At 46.9% G+C, this 23,521-nt stretch overlaps 1 protein-coding gene across 2 annotated transcripts in view; it reads left to right on the top strand.

The window, feature by feature from the left end:
• The window catches only part of CLTB (clathrin light chain B), a 55,764-nt gene that overhangs the window by 2,096 nt on the left and 30,147 nt on the right, over positions 1–23,521 (top strand). For both annotated transcript variants that reach the window (XM_086931757.1, XM_086931756.1), the window contains exon 2: positions 9,673–9,725. In XM_086931757.1, coding sequence (XP_086787883.1) covers positions 9,673–9,725 — 53 coding nt within the window. The remainder of the gene's footprint in view (positions 1–9,672; positions 9,726–23,521) is intronic.

The raw sequence follows: 23,521 nt of genomic DNA, 5'->3' as shown, positions 1-23,521 counted from the left end.
TTGAATTTCTGCTCATATTTACTCCTATACTGAGTTTATCCTCATTCAACGGGGAATAACTGTTCAGACCTTGATTTACCTGGCAGTATTTCACACTGTATTCCCTTTTCTGTGGAGTTCAGTACCGACGTTAAGAAACTGCCTATGAGCGGGTGTTGAATCTGTGCATAGTGGCTGACTTAAAGCATGTGGTTGGGGTTGGTAGAGGTATGGAATCGGAGAAGCATGGCTGTCAGGGGTACTATCACCTGCTCCCGCTATGCCGCATTTGACTGTCGATCTGGACCAAGGAACTGGTCCAGGCTTCATCGTTGCCCATTTTTAAGGTGATTTCACATGCTGGATTTTTCAGCCAGTACAACTGGGTCAGATGTTCCATCATTTGGCAAAGTCAGGTGTGGGAAAAACAGCCCACTCCTAATTGAGCAGAATTCCATGTGGGAATTCCTCTTATCTCATAATTGGGGTCATCTTGGTGCACCTGACCACGAAATGCATGAGCTGGGATAGTCAGCTCTGGTCTAAGAAGTACCAAATTACAATTTTATGCCATTCCTGGGGACACAAAAGGAACACGTCCACCGTCTGTGGAGTTTGTCTAAATCTAGCAGTGAGAGCACCTCCTTCATGGACTTTGTTGCTTGCTTAACGAAAGAATATACAAATCTGATATGGAAAGCAAGAAAGAAAGTGGCTTGAGCTCTTCAAAACACACATTTCTAAAAAGTTCCCCAAGTTTATCCATTATCGTTATAGACCTCTGTATGCAACTGGAGCACATTTGGTTCAGGTCAGCTGAGTGGAACTGAATATTCAAAAGACATTAATGGCTTCTTGAAACCTGCCAGGGCATTTACTGCTTGAGTTTATATTTGGATGATTGTTTCTGTTTTCAAATGCAATTTGTGAAACTGAGCTGCTTTACTATCTCCTCTCTAGACATCAGGTTGGACCACAACACCAACTCTTGATGTGGTTCAGTTTTGGCGCCATTGTTCAAGAAGTGAAGTCTGGGTTGCCCAAATAACTATTGTATTATCACATCCCTGGATACCAACGCCCAAAGTTACTCTAAAATAATATTGTGGGGAACGGCCGACACATGCCAGGACATTCTCCCATCTTATCAAAATGATTTTGTTACAGGAAGGGTACTATAGACAGTGCTTTAAATGGGCCAGTACTGTCCGGTACGGAGTACCGGCACTTTATTTTAAGAGGAAGAGTACCGGCACTTCTCAAGAGAAATGTAATACTTTTCATTGGAGAGTACCGGCACTTCTCTGAAACAAGCAGGTACTCTGGCACGGAGTACCTGCACTTCTATTTTTCCATTTCAAGCACTGAATATAGATAATGCTTTTGCTCTGGCTTTGCAGGCTAGAAGGGCTGTCCGTGAGCTTTGCACACCACTGTAGACTAGCCGAATTTTTGTTGGTCATTCCTTAGTTGTGATGATTATGGTCAATGGTGGTTGAAGCTCTCCTGTTGGGGTACCCCTCCCTTTCCTTTAGGGCTATTAATCTATTATGTAGTGGCCTTTTGGTTTGAGTAAACGTGGGCAAAGGGTTGCAAGTCTCAAAAAGAATTATTAGAATTTTTGGGTTGAAATAGGCTGTGCCCTGGCCATGTTGTTTTTTCTTTAGGCATATGATGAGGACCAGGCACTGACCAACGTTAGATCTTTTCCCCCTAAATTAGCATCAACCCCAATTCAAGTAATGTTATGTGCTGATGATACCGTCATTTAAGAGGAATCCATAACGCTGTAGATTTATCTTACATATGCACTACTGCATCTCTGGATGTTTTGGTTAGTCCAACGATTGGTCATTCACTGAAACTAAGGGGCATATTTACAGTGCCCATGCAGCAGTTTTATGCCGCCGGAGCGTCACTTTTGTGACTCTCTGGAGGCGCAGTGTGGCGGCCCATATTTACAAGGCCACGTAAAGCCGCCCTGCGTGGCTTTTCATGGCCTTGTAAATATGGCCCCCATTCACACATTGCTCCGCGTGAAAGGGGCGTTTCTTGGGTGTTGCTGTGGGTGTTCCCACTTAACACCCATGGAATCTGATGCATTCCCAGATTTGCAAGGTTTTGTACTCCTTAGAGCGTTAGATTCTAACGCATCCTCAAGGGAGGTGTCAAAGTGGCAGAACGAGGAAAAATACCTTTATTACTCCTCGTTTTTAGGTCGAGCAGACCTAACCATCAATGCGTGAGCATTGATGGTGTCTGCTTCAGACCTAATGCTACCCGTATTTAGGAAAGTGAACAGCAATGTGCCACGCGCTTTTTGTTTCCAGTTTTCACCGCGGGAGCGCGCGTCTGAGCTGCGCTTGCGCGGAGTAACACACAGCCCTTGCTCACACACAGACACAGGCAGCCCCCACCCCTCTGCATGCACGCACGCACACACACACACACACACACACACACACACACACAGGCGCGCGCATGCACACGGCACACATACAGGCACACGGCACACTATCCCCTGCCTCGCATTCTCTCTCAATCACACACAGTCACGCATGTGCACACACATTCCCTCGCGCACACACTCCCCCCCCCCCCCCCCTCGCCCTCCCCCACAGGCATACACACAGGCAGGCACGGAGTCCCCTACGGGGGACTCTAACTTCACATCAGCCCTGGGCCCCACTCACCGGCTGCGCTCTTCCGGCGGGGCTCCTCTCGCGCTCCGCTCCTCACGGCGCGTCTCCTCTTCTGGATCGGGGCTCCCTCAGGTCAGAGGAGCCCCGCAACAGGCGCCACACTCCTCCTTCTCCCCGGCCCCCTCCTGGGGACCCGGGCTACCCAGGACCGGCAGGGCGCTCCATGCGCCGGCAGGTTTTCTTCTCACGGACCTCAGGAGGCGGGACTTCCGGTCAGCCGCAAGCGGATTGGCCGGCCGGCCAAGAGCTTCCGGGTCGCCGCGGGCAGCGCGGCGGCATCCTCCCGATCACTACTAGGACAGGAGATGTGCATGCGAGTGGCCGCTGGCGTCTCGCGTCTCTTCCGCCTTGTTTTTTTAAGTCATGGTCGAGCAAGGATTTTTTCGAAATGCCTGTTGAAAGCAATTGGGTTCGTCACGTTTCCTTGTTCGTTTATGGAGCGCCTCTACGCTACGGCTTTGCATGATTGTTTTCTCTTCTTTAGTCGGTTTCTGCTCTTAATCAGCACTATCAGACGCCTGTCTTCTATGGACACCGTATATGTTTCACGAAGGCAGGAGCGGCGGACTCAGGTGAGGCTTCCTCGGCATACAGATGTGGGATAGGGGCGCTGTGACCTCTGTCCGCATAGCCAGGTAATGCATGACGTAGTTGGGGGGCTTCCCCAGCTCCGCAGTCTCCAGCTTTAGTAAACTTTCTATTTTCTGCCCGACATGCTCTTTCTTCGTCTCACTCCATCGTGCCTCGCACTCCTACACATTTCTCCGCTCTTTTCTTCTCTTCGTCTCTACGTTCTGTTGTCCATCTTCCTGACTCCTGTTTTCTTTCCTTGCTTCTCCCTCTCTCTCTAAATTGCATCTCTCGCCACCTTCTGTGTCCTCTTTCCTTCCACAACTCTCTTCTTTTCAGGTCTACTACTCTCTCCTCTCTGTACTCTTTACTAATCTCCAGATTTTTCTCTTCCTCCTTTTTTCTTCTCTCCACCGAGCCCTTCATTTAAAATCTCCCTTTTGCTCCTTATGTATCACCTCCTCTTCTCTCCCAGTTACCCATAGCAACTCTTTCCTCTCCCTCGTTTTACCCCCTCTGTAGCTCCTTTCTGCCCATATGTTCTCTATCGCCACCGTAGCCCCTTTCGCCTGCTCTGTGCACGCATCCACCACCCTTGACTTACATCGGCATTTGTTATCCCGGGACTAGAGGGTGTGAGTTACAGACAGACCTGCCGAATTTGCAACTGGGAAAACCAGCTCCAAGTCCCGGCGTCGGCGCAGCATCCTTTGATTCTGGGCAAATGACTCAATATCCCTGTGTTGAATGTAACTAGTGCACCTGTAAAGTCCACCAATACGCAATATAAAACTGTGAAAAACAATAAATGTCTGTTCTCGTCTCTCCGTTCTTTTCTTAAGCCGCTCTCCCTTAAGTTTCTTTACTCCTTTCCCGATGTTTCTTGTGTTGTTATGGTTTTTATGTCTTCTTCTGTCTCTGCACCTCTCCTATTTGCTCGCTATTTTTTATTATTTGTTTTACCATTTTAAAGCATTCGGTTTTGTTTGTTGTTTTTTTTAGCACACTGGATCAGTAGTTTAAGCAGTGAGGGCTGACACCTGCTTGTTGAACTAAAGGTCAGAAGTTCGAATCTCGATAGGGCCACTTGAGTCTTTTATGCTTCCCAGGTCGACACTTTAGGGACGATTACATTGGGTAATAATCATAGCAGTTTTTCTAGCACATTGAAACGACAAAACCCGTGTTCTGCCCAATGTCTGTAGACGTTTGGTATGGTCATCTGATCTCTGGTTGTCTTGTAACACCCATAGTCTCTGGTAGTGCAGGTTTGTTTTTTCATCTGGCACACATAACCCGCCCCCACACACACAATTCCCCCCCCCCCCCCCCCAAAAACACAACTCCCCCCACACACCCACAACACCCTCACACACACCCACAACCGCCCCACACACACACACCCCCACACAACCCCCCCCACACACACACAGCCCCCACACACACACAGCCCCCCCCACACACAACCATCTAGCTATCTTATCTATGGCCCTCACTCTATCCATCTATCGCCCTCATTCTATCAGTCTTATCTGTCTTGTCTGTGTCTGTATATCTATCTATCTATCTATCGCACTCACTCTATCTATCGCCCCCCTCTATCTAGCTATCGCATCACTCAGCACCACCACAGCTTCAATCTGTAAAAACCATTCAACAACAACTGGTTCAAATATGCTCTCAATGTTTCAAGCTTTATTACAAATGTCACAAAAAGATGTTAATATTTCACTTCTGTTCTTGGATTTTGGTCACAATAAAATACACTGAACATAATCTTTACAAAAGTTTAAGCTATTGCCATTATAAATTACAATAACTTTTATTTAAGTATTAATTAATTATTTAAAAAAATTAAAAGCCATTGTTATTTGTAATATCAAAACGTCTAAGTCACGTAAATACAACACATATTGCAGTACAAATGCTATAGGTGTCACATTTGCAAAAGTTAAAACTATTGGCATTGTAAATGACAAACAATTAATTTTGCTATTTTCAAAACCAACACATAGATAAAAAAAATTGTCATTTACAATACCAATAGCTCAAACTTTCCTAATGCGAGACCTATTGCATTGCAAATGCTTGTTTGCTCTTTCTGTGTATACTGCATTCTACAGCACACAAAGAATGAGTAAATCGTCAACAAAGGTTATTTTTGTGCAGGAAGGTGTCGCTTCCTGCACAAGAACAATCATCCCTGCAACGCAGGCACCCTTGCACCATGGTGCAAGGGCACCTGTGGCAATGCTAGGCAGTCAATTGTGCCCCAGCGCAGAGGAAAACACAGAGATGTGTCCTATTGCTGTAAATATGACACATCCCTGCACTTTCCCCAATGACGCAGCTCGGCACAGCAAGATGACTTGCATTGCTGCGTAGCGTCTTTTTCTAGTAAATATACCTCTGAGTCTATACGAAATTCTTCCAAATGCTAATTTATGGTGTTTATAAGTTTGGCAACCAGCCCATATATAATGTTACGCTGCCTTTTCGGTGCTTAAACTTGGCCAGTGATGTTCTGTGTCTTCATCCAGCTAGAGTGTGGCTTGCTATCGATAGCTTGTTCAATAAAAAAGAATTTCAAATGAAAATACTGATTAGGAGTTTCTCCTGGTAGTAGTCCAAATGCTTTCTGTGGAATTAAATCTATAATAAATAAATGAGCTGTTCGGTACAACCTTTGGATAGCATTGGTTGCTTTTGAAGAATTTTTTTTTATCCGAGTTTCTTATATTGTTTATAATTTTTAACGAAATGTTAAAAGTAGTGATCCAAGTTCTGAAATGTGGATTTCTAAACAATCTCTAAAACAAAAAACATTAAGACTGCCCTGTACAAATTCAAAATACGCATTTTGCTGATGTAAGCTATGTAGGTCTAGGAGTGAAGATATATACCCCATATTTTATTGTGTTCAAGTGGCGACCTAAACCTGGACAGAATGCAGCCCGTTGTCCCTGTATGTCATACCAAATGGCTGAATACACTCAAGAACTGTCACTAATTGCTTTGCTGAAGAGAACATGCAACCTTGCGCCATATTTTTAAATTCATGAGATTAGTAGCCAAGTATTTGGGCGAATGTTCTGATAGTTCTGCTTATTGTCTTTTAGCGGAGGCCTCGAACTGTATAATTTGTAACTATTCACAGTTGGTTGCTTCTGTTTTGTAGGTTTTCCACTCCCCCTGTGATGAGTGCGGGTACTTGTTATGTTTTAATTTGATACTTATATTGGGCTATGAGAAACTTATTTTTCTGTTTCTGTTTTAAAAGGGTGGCCACTGTTGTTCTCTGTTGCTTGTCAATCTCACAAGCGGACATTGTGATGTTTTTAATAGAACAGAATACAAATATTTAACCTCAGTTATGAGTTGTACAGCCCAAACATCAGTTTTGCTGACATTTCGACCTCTCGTATATTAATTACTGGGATTTTCACCAGGACTGCCATCATGATATTCTTATAGCAGCCCTGTAAACAGAAAATAGTTGTGTCGTTGATGGGGTGTGGTCTCAATAGGAATCCTCCATTGGATTGAAACTATCACTCGCAGGAGGCATTTAGATCAGTTCTGAGAAACTTAGTGTTAGAAAGAGAAAGAAGTTACAGGGCAGCTGTCCCAGTAGAAAGAATATGCCAGGCAGCTCTGCCAGTTAAAAGAATATTCAAGGCAGCTGTCCCTGGGGAAATATAGGCAGGCAACTGTCCTACGGGAAAGAAGATGGAGGGCAGCTGTCCCAGGGGTAAGCAGATGGAGGGCAGCTGTCCCAGGGGTAAGAAGATGGAGGGCAGCTGTCCCAGGGGTAAGAAGATGGAGGGCAGCTGTCCCAGGGGTAAGAATATGCAGGGCAACTGTCCCAGAAGAAAGAAGATGCAGGGCAGAAGTTCAGGGAAAGGAAAATGCAGAGCAGTAGTCTGTTGTGGGAAAGAAGTTGCCGGGCAGCAGTCCCAGCGGAAAGAAGATGCCGGGCAGCAGTCCCAGGGGAAAGAAGTTGCAGTCCCAGGGGAAAGAAGTTGCCGGGCAGCAGTCCCAGGGGAAAGAAGTTGCCGGGCAGCAGTCCCAGGGGAAAGAAGTTGCCGGGCAGCAGTCCCAGGGGACAGAAGTTGCCGGGCAGCAGTCCCAGGGGAAAGAAGTTGCCGGGCAGCAGTCCCAGGGGACAGAAGTTGCCGGGCAGCAGTCCCAGGGGACAGAAGTTGCTGGGCAGCAGTCCCAGGGGAAAGAAGATGCCGGGCAGCAGTCCCAGGGGAAAGAAGTTGCCGGGCAGCAGTCCCAGGGGACAGAAGTTGCCGGGCAGCAGTCCCAGGGGAAAGAAGATGCCGGGCAGCAGTCCCAGGGGACAGAAGTTGCCGGGCAGCAGTCCCAGGGGAAAGAAGTTGCCGGGCAGCTGTCCCGGGTAAAGAGATTCCTGGGCAGCTGTCCTGGAGGAAGACGATGCAGGGCAGCTGTCCTGGTGGAAAGAAGAGGCCGGGCAGCTGTCCCGGGAGATAGAACATGCAAGGCAGCTGTCTCGGGGGAAAGAAGAGGCTGGGCAGCTGTCTCTGGGGAAAGAAGGGGCTGAGCAGCTGTCTCTGGGGAAAGAAGAGGCTGGGCAGCTGTCTCTGGGGAAAGAAGATGCACAGCAGCTGTCCCGTTTTATTAGTGTGCATTAACGGAAGCAAGCTAACAGGGACAGTATAAATGCTCTGGCTCCTAAAAATACATGGTTGCCCAGTTTAAAAAAATGTTTTAAATACATATATTGTGAATTTTGAATTGAGCACACGGTTGTAACAACATTTCCATGAAATAGTTGAAAACGGCTCCATAATAAGACATTTATAAATAGGTATGCAGATGGTGCCAAAGTACCATAAGCATGTTAATAAATATATATCCAAGCCAGAGAGTATCTATTGTCCTATGAAACACGTGCTCTGCAACCATTGCCAAAAGACTGCAAGTAGATTACAGATTCTTGCCTGAAAAAGCACACAGCATGCCAATTTGTAAAATCTCTTACAGGAAACAATAACATTGTTATGTAGCAACAAGGCCCAAGTTATCCTGGTCTAAAATGAATGAAGCTAGGGCAACATAACAAGCCTAATTTTTAATTATTTAATATCTCCCCAAAAGAAGTCAAGGCATTAACAACTCAGAAATTAGTCACTGGAAACAAGTGAGAAGTGAAGGTGACAAGAGAAGAAACATGGACGAGCAAAACATCTGTCAGTCTGATGGTCTAATTCATGTCTGATATCAAATTTGATTTAAAAGAGATTTAAAAATGCAGGCGGTGGACCGGAGGAATACCACCCCCAGTGTTGCTGTTGCAAAGCTGCAAGATAGGATGGCAACTTCCTTCAGATAATCGGGCTGCAGAAAAGTCCCGGATCACTTTGCCAAAGGAGCTAGTCAAGGTCCCATCTGAATGTCAAGTTACGATCCTCTAGCTGACCACCAAATGTGGGTTGGCGTCCCCAGATGCAGGTGGGCTAGTGAGGACTCTCAACTGCAGGTGACCAGTTCCATGCGGATGAGAGTTTGGTGTGCCTTCCTTAAAACTACAGAGCAGGAGGATCAATGTCTCGCCACAAGATGACAAGACATTTTAAACAAAAGGGAATAGGGAGACACACAAAGGATTTATGAGGGTGGGCTTTTCTGGAGTTGGAGGTTGACTACGCTTATCATGAACCCACAATACCTTGAAATGAATGACATAAAATCTGATTGCAAAACCTTTTCTTGGTTTGTGAGTCCAGCCAACTCCTTTCTTTATCTTCATGTGCAGAGTCCTTCATGCTCGGGGCTTTAAAGACTCCGGACCTGATTTAGATCTCGGCGGACGGGTTAGTCCGTCACAGTGGTGACAGATAACCTGTCCGCCGAGATGTACATTTCATAGGATATAATGGGATTTATATTTTGGCGCATGGGATATCCGTCACCGTTATGATGGAGTAACTTGTCCATCAACATCTAAATCGGGCTATAAGTAGGGATGTGTTTTAGAGTGATACCAAGAGAGTTAGGTGATTAGAGAGGGCCGCACTCTGGAAGGAAATGGGTCTATTGGCTGATTCAAATTGGCCTGCTATATTCTTTGAGTGAGATATACCCCGTTCCACTACCACCCCAAAGACTACTGCCTCCATCCTGGGACCTCGCCCCACCAAGAAATCGGAATCCGTCCTTGACAATGTAATATTGACTATTCTTTATAATGCTTTTCCCTCTTTCTCCCAGCACCCCCTCTTGTGTTATCCTTCCTATTGTTTACTTTGTGACTCTGTAAAGCGCTCTGATACCCTAACGGGTCAAGTTTGCGCTCTATAAAACTCTAAAATAAATAAATATATAGAGCCGTTATCTGTATGCGTTAGTGCTCTTTCATCACTACTGACCACCCGTGCTTCTATCTATATTTCAGTGGGCTTTGGAGACCTTGTCACCACACCTGTGAATGGAGGGGACCTGTTCCCGGTGAGTTTCGGATCTTCATCTGTGATACGTTCCGAGTTGCTAATCTTTGCCCTTGCCTGCTCTTCCAATTACGTATTTGTGCTTATTGTTTATCCTGACCTTACAAGTAACTATGTTGTTTGCATGCTCTAATAACTGTGTAACCTTTGTAATGATGCAACCTGTAACTATGATCTGATGCTCATGTAAAGCGCTCTGATACCTCCGGGTCTAGCCAGGGCTATATAAAACTTTTGAAATAAACAAATAGCAGCCGGGTGAGAAAGGAGTGATTGCGTAAGAAAAAACAAGAGATAGAAATAAAGTAAGATGAGGGTGATATAGAGAGAGTGCAGACAAGAGAACAGTGCTTGAGAATCCAGTGAAGCTGTAGAGAGAAACGAGGCAAGATATAAACAATTACTACATTCATTGAGGCAGCATTTTGTTGCATTATATTGCTGCATTAATATAGCATTTCCCTTTCCAAGCTGGGTGATTCATTCCTACATTTGTAGCATATGGATAAGAAAAGGGTGTTGGTACCCGTCAACTCTATTCGTGTTGAGTTTTGATGTTGTGTGTGAGACCCCTAGAGTGTACTCCAGACTTGGTGCAGGCGCACATGTATATGGCTTAGGTTTGAATTTGAGTAAGGATCGGGTTGTAAGCAGCATTTACAAACCAGTCCATGGTTGTGATACAAGTTTAGTTGGTTTCAGTATTTAGGAAAAGTTAGGTCTTTGTTTCTCTCCTGAATTCTCAATATTTGCTGATGATCCTTATCCTCTTTGGGAGTATATTCCAGAGCTTGCATGCCTGTACTGATAATCACCTCTTATTCAGGCGAGTCTTTGACCTAAAGTTTCACTTTTTGTTGTTTGACCCAGGTTTATATTATAAGAATTTTGGACATGCCCCATGGATTGTCCTATGTGTAAAGTAAAGTGCTCTGAAGGATATTCTTCATACAACTGGTGACCCCTGAAGAGCATTGAGAGATGGCGTAATGTTGTACCTTCTGTTTGCGTTGAGTACTGGTCTGGCTGCTGTATTCTGGATTCTTTGGCGCTAAAGAGAGCATGTAGAGTCGATTTGCATAGGCTAGACAAGATGTCGCTAGGGACAGAGAGGCCTTTGTCATGTGGGTGAATTCAAGGAATGCAAAGAAGAGTCCATGTGTTCACATCATTGAGAATGAGTCTGTGATCACATAGTTGATTTGAAATTCAAGTGAGAGCTTTGTCTTTGAACCCTACAAGATTTGTTGATTCCACTTGGACACTCCATGGCTGTTCAATTTTGAGAAACCAGTGGGACGTGTTTATGACCGGTCTGGATTCACAGATCAGGAGCCATCTTTAAGGTGGGTCTTTTGCATCAATTGTTTGACAGCCGTTCTACATTTTCTGAGTCTTAAGGCCTTGCCATTAAAAGGTTGGTCGAGATTTAAGCATAGTTATAGCATGTGAGGGAGAATGCTTTCACAAGATCAGAACGAAGGGTTAGATACACTCTTAACAAATAAAAGTCCAGTGGTTGATTTCTGTGGGACGTCTACTTTATATAGAGTGACAAAGTAAGTGGTGGCAGGGAGGAAATTTGGGATATTTGATTAGTTCGAATTTTATCCATTTCAGGACAGTACCCCGGATTGCTTTGGGTCATTCCATATATAGATCAGTGCTGATTCAGTGCGTTTTCATAGCCTGAATCTAGTTTGTTCATCCAATAGGAGGATGTTTTGCTCAATGAAGGATGAGATTTGGGAGAACACTGTATCTTCGATTAGTTTACCTACACCGAGTCCATTGTAAATTGGTCTATAATTTGTTGTCAGCTTGATTAAGACCTCGTTTCTTCAGTATTGATTTAACAAAGGATGTTTTCAATTAGTGTGGACGTTTATTTGTTGATAGGGAGGAGTTAATACGCTCTCTAGGTGGATGGCAGCAAAGGATTATAGTAGGGTAATTTTGTATTTGTTTGGAGGGCATGGATCTTCTGGGGAACCTGCCAAAGGTATTCATTTGATTAGGTAAATAGTTTATTTCAGACAGTTAAAAGTGTACAGTAATAGTTGTGTATTTGTGGTCAAAAGTTTTACTTGGAAGAAAGCAGGTTAATGTTCGCAATTGCATTTGACTGGAAAGAGAATTTGAGGTTGGCAGCTTTTTCAACGTAGTGTGTTGTTAAGGCATTGCCTAGCCCTCCGAGTCCTTTACACTTGCTTGGTCAAATGCAGGGTTTTGAAATTTATGAGTATTTTGAAGAGTTCTCTGTAAGTCATGCAGCCTCCATGAGGCATGATCATTTTGTCTCTTTGTTGGATGTGGTATAGTGATGGAATGTTGTTATAAGTAGAAAATGGAATGTGTGGGTGTTTCTAAGGGTGGCAGTTAGGAGTTGTTGGTGGTGGATGTTTCTGCCGCATGCTGCTGCCGGTCCTTGCGAGGAACTTTGTAATTAATAAAATATTCACTATCCTCTTACCTTGTGATGACCCCGTTTCTTTCAATGATGGCGATGAGTGAGGGATGGAGTGGCACCAGCAGAAACATTAAAAAAAAGTTGGAGAATTGGTGAAGTGCTCAGTGTTGTAATTATCGCGTGGAAACCGGGTGCAGTGCCGTTTTACCAACCACCGATACCAAGCAAGGATTTTGAGCTGTTTCTGAAGACCCTCCTTGCAGGAATTGTGTGGCATCTTCAATTCCAGGGGGAGCGAGCCATCCTGTGCATTGGTGCGGAGAGTGACGTCAAGGGCAGAGGCATTTATGCTGATGACCATCTTGCTGGGGAAGTTATCAGACTAGCGTTGCAGCTGAGTATGACGTTGTTGCGTTTTGCGTTCACTTTGGTGACCATCTTTCAAGTGGAAGCAGTCTAATGGTTGTGGTGATGGTTTATTTTGAAGTCGTACCATCGAGGAACCTCTGTGGTTGAGCGTAGATTCCAACAGCAGCAGTGATTTGGTCAGCGAGGTGATGAGCCAAGGCCGAAGGCGTTTTCCTGTGAACAGCATACCTTGTGCTCGTTATTACCCGCAGGCACTCCCTGTCCTTGTCACGGGCTGTGGAGCACTTTCTCGCATTGTCCTGCAGTGTGAGAGTTCCTGTTCAATGTGTGATATTGGGAAGTTTTATGGACAGTTAACTGGTCGGTGAATGGCACACCAATTTTTGAAGTACACTTAAGGCCAGTTATTTCTATGTGATTGGCACACCTATATTTTTTTAGTGCTTTGGGAATTGAAATGGCTCTGGAGTTACTGTGGATACTTAAATAGTACTGCTTTCAGCAATTTTTGTGTTTTGGGGGGTTAGTGTATCTGCAAGGGTTCATGCTGGTCAAAATGTGTTAATACCATTTGCGCAAGTGCCATATATAATTGTTGGGAAGTGCTGCAACTATCACATCATTATCGTGCATACTTATTAATAATAGCCTATTGTGTGTGTGATTATGGCTAGTGTTCAACCAGCCCCTCCACCCATTTTTCCTAGCAGAACAAGGTGAGCCACTTATATCGTGGGATTTGTGGTTAGATTTATTTGAAGCTTATGTATAGGTTCTAGAGGAGGATGAATGTTCGGTGGAAAGACATTTGTCATTATTGAAACAGATTACGCGCAATAGGTTTGAGAGAATTAAAACATGTACCATTATTGGAGAATGCTGGGAACATTGGAGTGTATGAAGATGCAATCAAACAAATGCAGGAAAGATTTGGTAGGAAAATTAATGTGGTCGTGGAACGATTTCAATTTTATTCTTGGGTGCAGAAGGAAAATGGGACCAGTGACCAGTTTGTACTATACTCGGAGGTTTAGCAGTGACTTGTGACTTTGAGCACATCATATGACCAGGTACTAAGGGACCAGATTCTCATGAGGACAAATTCTAAAAAAAAATACAAGAGAAGTTATGGTCTTGTCGAGAGATATCATTGAAGGCAGCTGTTGATACTGCCAGGAGTATTGAAGTATCAGAAAAATGTATTCAAACAGTAAGAAGTGAGGGTAGTGGAAGTAGTTGAGTAAGTGTAGTCAATGAAGGATCCGGCCCCTAAGACCGAGATAAAGAGCCTGGGTATCTGGCTGGATCAGGACCTCAGCTTTAAAGTTCAGGCCAGGAAGGTTGTAGCCTCTTGCTATGGCATCCTCCGGATGCTATGCAAAGTGCTCCGCCTTCTTCCCTTCCAGTCCAAAAAGCGGATGATCCAGGCACTCATCCTATCTCGGATAGATTACGGCAATGTCTAATTTCTAGGGGCGCCGAGCTCGGCTATCGTGAAACTCCAGATAGTGCAAAACTGTGCAGCAAAGATGCTCATGGGGATCTCGAATCGGCATTCTGCGAGGCCTGCCCTGCAGTCCCTCCACTGGCTCCCTATCCAGGAGAGAATCAACTTCAAGGCTCTGTGCATCACCCATAAGTCGCTGGAAGGGAATGGCCCCCCAATCAATCATTCTATGGTTCAGCCCTACGAGGCGCTGGTCTGCAACATCGATTTGAACAGCCAGCTGCGACGGAGATTGACCACCCCCCATCCTCCAACCCCCTCCCCCCCCCCCCTTCTTGCTGCTGGGGCCCGACCTGCCTTCCTCCGCGGCCGGGGGTCCGGAGCAGCTGCGGCGCGGAGAAAAGACCTGTGCTGCGACTGGCTGGGTGGGACGGGACAATTTATATAGCGCCAACAGGATGGTATATCAAGGTGCCGAGAGGCACTTTGGCGCTTTGTGGGCCGGCGCAGAACGAATAGTTGGGCCGGATTCCAATCTACGTTTGCATCAGCACCTCCGCAGCAGGCGCAGTAACCCACCGAGCTCCCGCATTCTTTCCTTATCTGGTGACCTCGTAGAAGATACATTATCCTCGCCGGAGGGGTGGCGGACACACTCCGTTGGACTTTCGGAGCCGGGCGGTCGCTGAAAGCCCCCCCATGCTGGCACTGAAATTTGATTTTGAGTTCTTGTGACACGGGGAGAATTACCCAGGGTCACCGGGGCAAGGGCCGGCTGGGCACGGGCGTGAACCATCTGAATAAACCCTGCACGTCCCGGTGAGACCGGATGAAACCAGCTGTCAGCGAATTGAGTTTCCCGGGCCTCCTAAACAGGACGATTTGTTCGAAGTTTTGCCACTTTCTGCATTGACTGTGAGAAATTTCCTCGCACTCTCCATTCAGCGCCCGGAGTGTTGTTTTCACAAAGAAAGCGGCTTGCTTCACCCAAAAGATTTGTACTTTTGATGTTTGTAAAGTGCCCACAAGGACCGGTTATAAGGTGCTTCCGGACGAGCTAAAACGTGGGCCGACTGCTTGGTCCTAAGATGGCGGCGCCCTAAAGACAACGGTAACGCTGACTCTGCCTTTGTGTTCCATCAATGCTGCGGCAGTCCTGGGGAAATGTGACATGGGAGTGCTTTTGTGTGTGCTTCTGTGCGTGTATAAGGGGACTTGTGCGGATGCACGTATGTGTGTGTGCGCCTATCCGTGTATGGAAGACTGTTCACATTTGTGTGTGCTCGTGCATGTCTGTGCGTGTGATGGTGTGGACATGTATTTGGGTGTTTTTGTATTCGAGCCTATGATTGTATGTGTGCTTGTGTTTGTGCGCGCAGATGTTTCTGCATGTGTGCTTATGTTTGTGTGTCTGATGGTGTATACATGTATTTGAGTGGGATTGTATGTGTGTGTGTGGATGTTTCTGTACGTGCGCCCTCTGTTTGCCTATGAGAGTATGTGCGCACATTTGTTGTGTGCTTGTGCCTATCTGTGTGTGTGTGTGTTTGTGTGTGCATGCATGCATGTATTTGTGTGTACGTCCTTGGGTATTTTTGTTCTGGAGCATGTGATTGTATGTGTGCTTGTGTTTTTGATAGTCTCTGTATTGTGTGTTTGTGCTTGTCTGCGTGTATGAGAGTGAGCGCATTTGTGTGAGCTTTTGCATGTCTGTACATGTGATTGGTGTTTGCGTGTGCAGGTATTTGGGTGTTTTTGTATTAGTGCTTGGGATTTTATGTGTGCTTATGTTCTTGGATGTTCCTGGCTATGTGCGTGTCTGTGTGCATCAGTGTGCATATGAGAGTGTGTGCTCACACTGGTGTGTGCTTGTGCATGTCTGTGCGTGTTATGGTGTGTGCATGCTGAATTTGGTATTTTCTGGCGGCCGCTGTCCTGGATATTGATTTTAGATGCCTGACCTTAGGATGTCCACCAGTGTACCGTACAGTCCCCTGCCTGACCCCATGATAGCTTCCATAGTGGACCCCTACACGTTGTTTTACTTCCCTGGGACAGCAATTGGACATTGACCAGACCTTGAACCTATCGCCTACACATCAAGACTTGGAACCTGCGGAACTTACCCCAGACTTGGAGACCTAGCGATTTGGCTGATTCCCGGTGGAGCTACCAAATACCGAAAGAGGAGATGGGTTGTAGACTCCCCCTCCCTGCCGTCACCTACCCAGCCGAACCTTGGGCAAATTTTCCCCTCGTCTCTACGTCCTATCTTCCTCCTGCCCCTTTACCCTAACCCCTTACCTTCCTTGCTCCATTCACCTTGTCTCCTTTGTTCTTTAAATGCTTTTCTTGATACATATGTAACTTTTAATTGATGTAAATTGCAACACTTTTGTCTCTCAAGTAAAGCGCTCTGATTCCATCTGGTCTAGCCAGTGCTATATAATAACTCATTAATTAATTTTGTTCCCATTTAGTACTCTTTCTCTATTTGTCTTCCTCCCTAGCTCCTATCCACTCTCCCTGACTCTCTCTCACCTTGCCTCTTAGTCTGCCTACCCCCTGTCCTTTGTGCCCTTTGACTAAGCACTCCTTCTCCCCTTGTTAGGGAAAAATCCAATATTTATTCTCTGGAGTCTCAGCGTACCCGCTGAGAGAGTCCACTGCACCAAGGGAGACACTCACAGCTGAGGAATGGTATGGCACCCCTTGCCAAAGCACTCCCTCTCCCCTTTTTGGGGAAGGATCCAGTATGTAGGCCCTCGAGTCTCAGAGACCCCTCTGAGAGAGTCCACTGCGTAAAGGGAGCCTCCCGCAATAGAGATAGGGAAGTGATACCACTTCCCCTGGTATCACAGCTTACTGGACTTTGGACGTTGCTTTGACCCGTCTACCGGTTTGTGTCCCTGTCACCCTTTCCCCCCTTCTTTCCTTACGGTGTCCCTCACCCTCCCCTTCTCTTTCCCGCCTTCATTACCTGTCCACTTCCCCAGCTCCTTCTCCCTCCCCTGAATCTTTGACCTTGCCTGCTCTTCCCCTTACGTATTTGTGCTTATTGTTTATCCCGACCTTACAAGTAACTATGTTGCCATGCTCTAATAACTGTGTAACCTTTGTAACAATGTAACCTGTAACTATGATCTGATGCTCATGTAAAGCGCTCTAATACCTCCGGGTCTAGTTAGCGCTATATAAAACCTTTAAAATAAAATAAATAAAAGTTGTACGCAGGATCAAGAAAGCCAGAAGTGGCGGCCGGCTCATCTCTTACAATGCCTCCAGACTACAGAACTCCCTTACTCTGTACTTACAAAAGGAACCTAACCATCTGGCCTTTCCCCTAGGTGTTCTCTTCTGCCTCAGTTATCCGCATCAGCGTTGGGATGCCTCCGGGTAACTACGCGATATATTGAGTGCTATTTCATTCATGTGAGATTCAAAAGTAAATTTGGGAAAGCGAAGACCAGTGATGGGGGTTAAAAAACAAAACTGGTGATGCGAAGACTAATGAATGTGGACATACCGGGGTTAAACAACTTTTATGTTTCATATGTGGCTTAAGTCGCCATTTGGCTAACTTTAAAATGTGTCCGGCACTAAATAAAGTATGTAGCACTTGCAAGAAGGATCATTTCAGTAGGGTATGTAAGAACATAGGGGAAAAAAGTAAACTAAATAGTCGCAGATGTTTCTGATGAGGAAGGGAGTCTACAAGGTGTGGTACTGTGTGCAGTAGGATAGTGTGAGAAATGGGAAAACCAGGATTGGGGAATGTGATCAAAATATGAGGATGATTGTAGAGAAGTTGCAAGAACGTACTGAACACAAATGGAATCATAAGATCAGATGACCTGTGGTTAAGGTGGGGCAGTTTGTACGCATGAAGAACCCCAGATTTGTTGTGAAGGGTGCTGCTAATTGATCAGAATCGTTGAGGGTAAGGAAAGTGTTGGGGAGTGCTGTGAAGTTGGAAAAATGTAGACGATGAAGGTGGGTAATGGTGGGAAAGGTGAATCAAGTGAAGGATAGTGGTTACATTTTGGGGAAGGAATTGTTGGTGGATGCATGGAGAAGTGGTGGTGAGGTAGAAGGATGTGGCCATGATGCGTGTGTAGATGAGCCTGGCGGTAATGTTGAAGTACGAGGAGTGAGGAAACCTCCTGATTTTTTTTTTATGATTACCAGTTAGGATAATTAGTTAATCAGATTTCATGAATCATTCCAGTAGAACTGAAATTGTCCATATTAGTTATGTATAAAGTAATTTTTTTGTTGGTTTGGGTTTAGATGATGTGTGTTATAGTGATGGGGTGTTGGAATAAGTAGAACATGGAATGTGGGAGAGTGGGTTGTTCTAAGGGTGGTGTTGGGAGTTAGCAGTTGTTGGTGGTGGATGTTCTGCCGCACGCTGGTGCTGCTCCTTACGAGGACCTTTGTAATTAATAAAATATTCCCTATCCTCTTACCTTCTGATCACCCCATTACATTCAATATTGAACATTCATTAGATTCTGATTTGCCTTTGAAGTCCTTTGCCATTACTTTTGATATGGTTTCCTCCATATGTTTTCTGTCTTTCGAAGTTTTTACATCGGGGTTGAACCATTAAGCGTTCCTTTTGTGTGGTCGTGGGCCTACTGTTTTGACAGGGCGCATAAGGGCAAGGCAGTCATTTATTTTGCAGCACTAAAAATATGAACCGCTCCTCCTGGTGCTAAAATACCTTCACTGGCTGTACATGGAAGCCAGAATAACATTTGAACTGACATGCATTGGTACAATTCAGAAAAGGGGGTGGTGATGAACAGAGTGTCTGAATTAAGCAGACCACTCTTACCCAGTCCAAAGATCAGGGCTTGATCCATCACCGTTATTTATCTCACTGCACCATCCCAGCTCAGAACCTGACTATATGCAAATCAGTCTGTCCCTGGCCCAGTGCATCATGGGAACAGGGTAGACTAAACTACCAAGCCAATTCTTCACCAGAAAGGAGACAAGCTACCGGGGACCGGTTTCTGGCATTTCAGCCGTCTTCGGCCCGGCTTGCTTGAATCCTGATGGTGCAGTGAGAAAGGGACTCATGTCGGAGTATTTGTTGATGTTGTTTGCCAGTGGCCCGGTGGCAGTGGGCAGACCGGTGAACGCTAGGAGAGCCTTGCCTTTACTTCACGCATCTCGCCCCGCTGAATGCGAGCGGAGGCGCTACTACGCTGCTCGCTGTATTTTAAACTGTCACTAACCTTTTTAAAATTATGCAGGTTCTGACTTGATTTCTGTTCTGTTCTTAGAGGTGAGCTGCCGGCTGGGGCTGATCTTGCTTGCGGGCTGCCAGCGGCAGCGGGCGCCATCTTGGGTTGGGCTGACTTCACTATCCCAGCCCTGCCACTCCCCCGCAGCTCCGCCCCTATTTAGGAGCGCGATCCCCTCTCCCTTCGTGTTTGCCAGTGGCCCGGTGGCAGTGGGTAGACCGGTGAACGCTAGGAGCGCCTTGCCTTTACTTCACGCATCTCGCCCCGCTGAATGCGAGCGGAGGCGCTACTACGCTGCTCGCTGTATTTTAAACTGTCACTAACCTTTTTAAAATTATGCAGGTTCTGACTTGATTTCTGTTCTGTTCTTAGAGGTGAGCTGCCGGCTGGGGCTGATCGTGCTTGCGGGCTCGCAGCGGGCGCCATCTTGGGTTGGGCTGACTTCACTATCCCAGCCCTGCCACTCCCCCGCCGCTCCGCCCCTATTTAAACGGGCAGTATGAGTCAGCGCAGCGGACAAGCACAGCGGGCGCGACGAAGGCACGCCGGAGTTGCGCCTGAGTTAAGCCCGTCTGCGCCCGTCCGCGGCTGGCCGGGGCTAGGGGCACGAGATGCTGCCTGCCTAACCACGTACTCGCCTTCTCTGCTCGTATTGGGCCCCAGGCTCCATTGACCCCTCAACAACTACTCACTTGATGCATCTTGGTCTGTATACCCCCCTCCCTACCTCCCCCCCGGGATTGTATCACATCTAGCCTCGTCGTCCACTACACCTCCCCTTGCTCCCCTAACACCATCTGTCCCCCTTGCTCCGGTATTTAGCACCTCGGCCACACTCCTAAACACTAGGTCTGCGGTCAACCATCAGTACGAGCTATTCGATTACATCGACTCTCATGAACCAGATCTCTTATTTTTAACAGAGACCTGGTTCAAGGCCGACTCCCTGCCCAATGTGCTAGCCGCTTTACCACCTTCATATTCCGCCATTCGGGCGGACCGCTCAGAAGGCAGGCCGGCGGAGCAGTGGCCCTAATAGCCCGTACTGACCTCAATTTTCAGATTCTCCCTTCCCCTCCTATCTCTGACGTAGACCACCTTGTAGCCCGTTCGACCTCTCACCAGGCACCCCTCACTTTCGTCCTAATTTACCGTCCTCCTCAACCTACTCCTTCTTTCCTTTCAAGCATTCAGACCCTCCTGGCTACCCTGTGATCAACAACTCGTCAGTACTAGTCCTAGGGGACTTCAACTTTTGGCCCAATGATCCTGCCGAAAGCCCTCAATCCAAAGAGTTCACCAACCTCATGATCAGTTTGAACTTCTCATCGCTCATTTACAGTTCCACCCACACACATGGCCACACGCTAGACCAAATCTGGGCATTGAATGTCCCGTCCACATCCCCTACAATATCCCCGTGCTCCTGGTCAGATCATTCCATTATCACCTTTTCCCTTGCTCTAGCCCCTATGGCCAGACCCCAGCTCCCCAAGAACACTTGGGTCAGGAAATGGGGCAAAACCGACATGCCTTCTCTCTGCTCAACCTTGGCCAAAACCAGCCCTGACCTTTCAGGCCTTGCAGCTACTTCCCAGCTGGCCGCTATTAACAACTGGCTTACCCTGGCGGGTGACTAATTTGCTCCCCTAAGGCGGCTTACAGTCAAGCGGGCCCATGCAGCCAATCGGTGGTTTACCCCAGATCTAAAAGAAAAGAAATTAGCTGCAAGGAGGGCCGAGCGAGCTTGGAGAAGAACTTACAGCCCCGCGCAAAAGATAATCTATCTGTCCGTTCTACAAATCTACAAAAAGGGCATTCTCGAGGCCAAAACTGAGTTTTATACGAGCAGGATAATGGCAGCAGAGTCCCACTCGAAGGAAATTTTTTCTACTGTCCATGAATTGGCATCATCCAGCAGAGCTACGGCCACCATTCCCCCTTCCCAGTCCCTCTGCAACTCGCTCAACGAGTTCTTCATTGACAAAGTTGCCAAAATTAAACACAACATCCCCCCCGCCTTCCCCTACATTTGTCAATCCCTCCCCACCCCCCACTGCCCTTAAATTGACCACTATTCCGCTGTTAACCAATGACACACTTCTCCCGCTGCTTCATCGGGTTAAATCAGGTTCCCTCCTGGATTTTGCCCCAGCTCACATCCTTAGGGAAATCTATTCAGCCTGCCCCACCCCTGGCCCTTCTTAATGACTCGCTTACACACGGCACTGTCCCCAGCCCACATAAATCAGCGGTTGTCATTCCAATCATAAAAAAACCTGACGCCGACTCATCTTCCCCCTCCAACTACCGCCCTATCTCCCTCCTGCCCTACTTAGCAAAAGTTCTTGAAACCCATGTCACGACCACTCTGAGCACCCATGTAGAGGCAAATCACTTTCTCTCCCCCTGTCAAGCCGGTTTCCGTCCCCTGCACTCTACGGAGAAGGTGGTGATTTCAGTAATGGACAAACTGCGTGAAGGTATTGACATCAACCTTCCGCAAGCCCTGATCCTCCTGGGCCTGTCCGCCGCTTTTGACACTGTGGACCACTCCATCCTCCTCAACCGTGTCAGGGCGGCGGGCATAGAGGGCTTGGCCTTCTCGTGGCTCGAGTCCTTCCTAGCCGGGAGAGCTCAAGCGGTCCATCTGGCTGGCTTCGCCGCGGCCTCCCGCAAGGTAGAGTGCGGGGTCCCCCAGGGCTCATCACTTTTCCCTCTTTTGTTTAATTTATACATCTACCCCCTTATTTTTATATTACAGCAGCTGGAGGTCACGGTGTTCAATTACGCCGATGACCTTCAGCTAATCGTCAACCTTTCCCACTCATCTTCATCCGCCCAGAATGTCCAGACAGTTATGACGTTCATTCAGGACTGGATGAACTGCAACCACCTCAAACTCAACCCGGACAAGACCGAGCTGGTCTTGACCGGAGGTGGTTGCAGTCCGTGGTCCCCCTCCTTTAGGCCCCCGTCACTTGGTGTCCCTCCACTCCCTGTACCCGAAGTTAAAACTCTTGGGATCCTCTTAAACTCACAACTTTCTGTTCATTCACAAGTCGGTTCAGTGGTCTCTTCTTGTTTCTTTTCCCTCAGAATAATTAGGAAAGTCTCCCGTTTCTTTTCCCCCTCTGCTTTAAAAATCATTGTGCTGGCCATGGTACTATCTCGCATTGATTATGGCAACATAATCTACAATGGGGCTCCTGCCTATGCGATCCACCGCTTGCAGCTGGTACAGAACCAGCCTGCCCGCCTGATTCACGGCCTACCTAAATACCATCGGGCCACTCCACTGCTCAAAGCACTACATTGGCTTCCGGTGAGAGAGCGCGCCCTTTTCAAACTTGGCTGCCTCACTTTCCAGGCTAGGTCGGGCACTGCCCCCGAGTTCATATGCTCTGCTATCAAGCCCTACCTTCCAGGCAGAGAACTTCGCTCCACTCATTTGGCCCTTCTAGCTACCCCCCTGTTTTAAAAAACAGAAGGCTGGTGGAGCGAGGTTCGCTGTTCTTGCTCCAGCTTTCTGGAATTCCCTTCCTGCTGCCCTCCGCACATCACCTTCTTACCTACAGTTTCGGAAGGATAACAAAACCTTCCTATTTGCGCAAGCTTACACTGCCTAACCTCTTCCAGCTACTGCCGTCCACTGCATCACACATAGCGCCATTAAACCGCTGGGTAAAAGTGCGCTGAATAAATGTTTTTAAATTCAAATTCAAATTCATATACCCTGCCACACCTATAGTGGCCAAAAACGATTCAGAAAAGGGGGTGGTGATGAACAGAGTGTCTGCATATAGCCAAGTTCTGAGCTGGGATGGTGCAGTGAGCTAAAAAACAGTGATGGATCAAGCCCTGATCGTTGGACTGGGTAAGAGTGGTCTGCTTAATTCAGACACTCTGTTCATCACCACCCTCTTTTCTGAATCATTTTTGTCCACCATAAGCGTGGAAGGGTATACTCAGATGTGAGTCCCTAGCTCATTGCACCATCAGGATTCAAGCAAGCCGGGCCGAGGACGGCTGAAATGCCAGAAACCGGTCCCCGGTAGCTTGTTTCCTTCCCAGTATAAGAATTGACTTGGTAGTTTGGTCTGCCCTGTTCCCATGATGCACTGGGCCAGGGTCAGACTAATTTGCATATAGCCAAGTTCTGAGCTGGGATGGTGCAGTGAGCTAAAAAACGGTGATGGATCGAGCCCTGATCTTTGGACTGGGTAAGAGTGGTCTGCTTAATTCAGACACTCTGTTCATCACCACCCCCTTTTCTGAATCATGCATAGGTACAAGGCATAACACCTTTATGAACC

The sequence above is a fragment of the Lissotriton vulgaris genome, chromosome 7 (assembly GCF_964263255.1).
Source record: "Lissotriton vulgaris chromosome 7, aLisVul1.2, whole genome shotgun sequence".
Lineage (NCBI taxonomy): Eukaryota > Metazoa > Chordata > Amphibia > Caudata > Salamandridae > Lissotriton > Lissotriton vulgaris.
The sequence above is the reverse complement of the archived record's forward strand: the minus strand, read 5'-3'. Positions and strand labels throughout refer to the sequence as shown.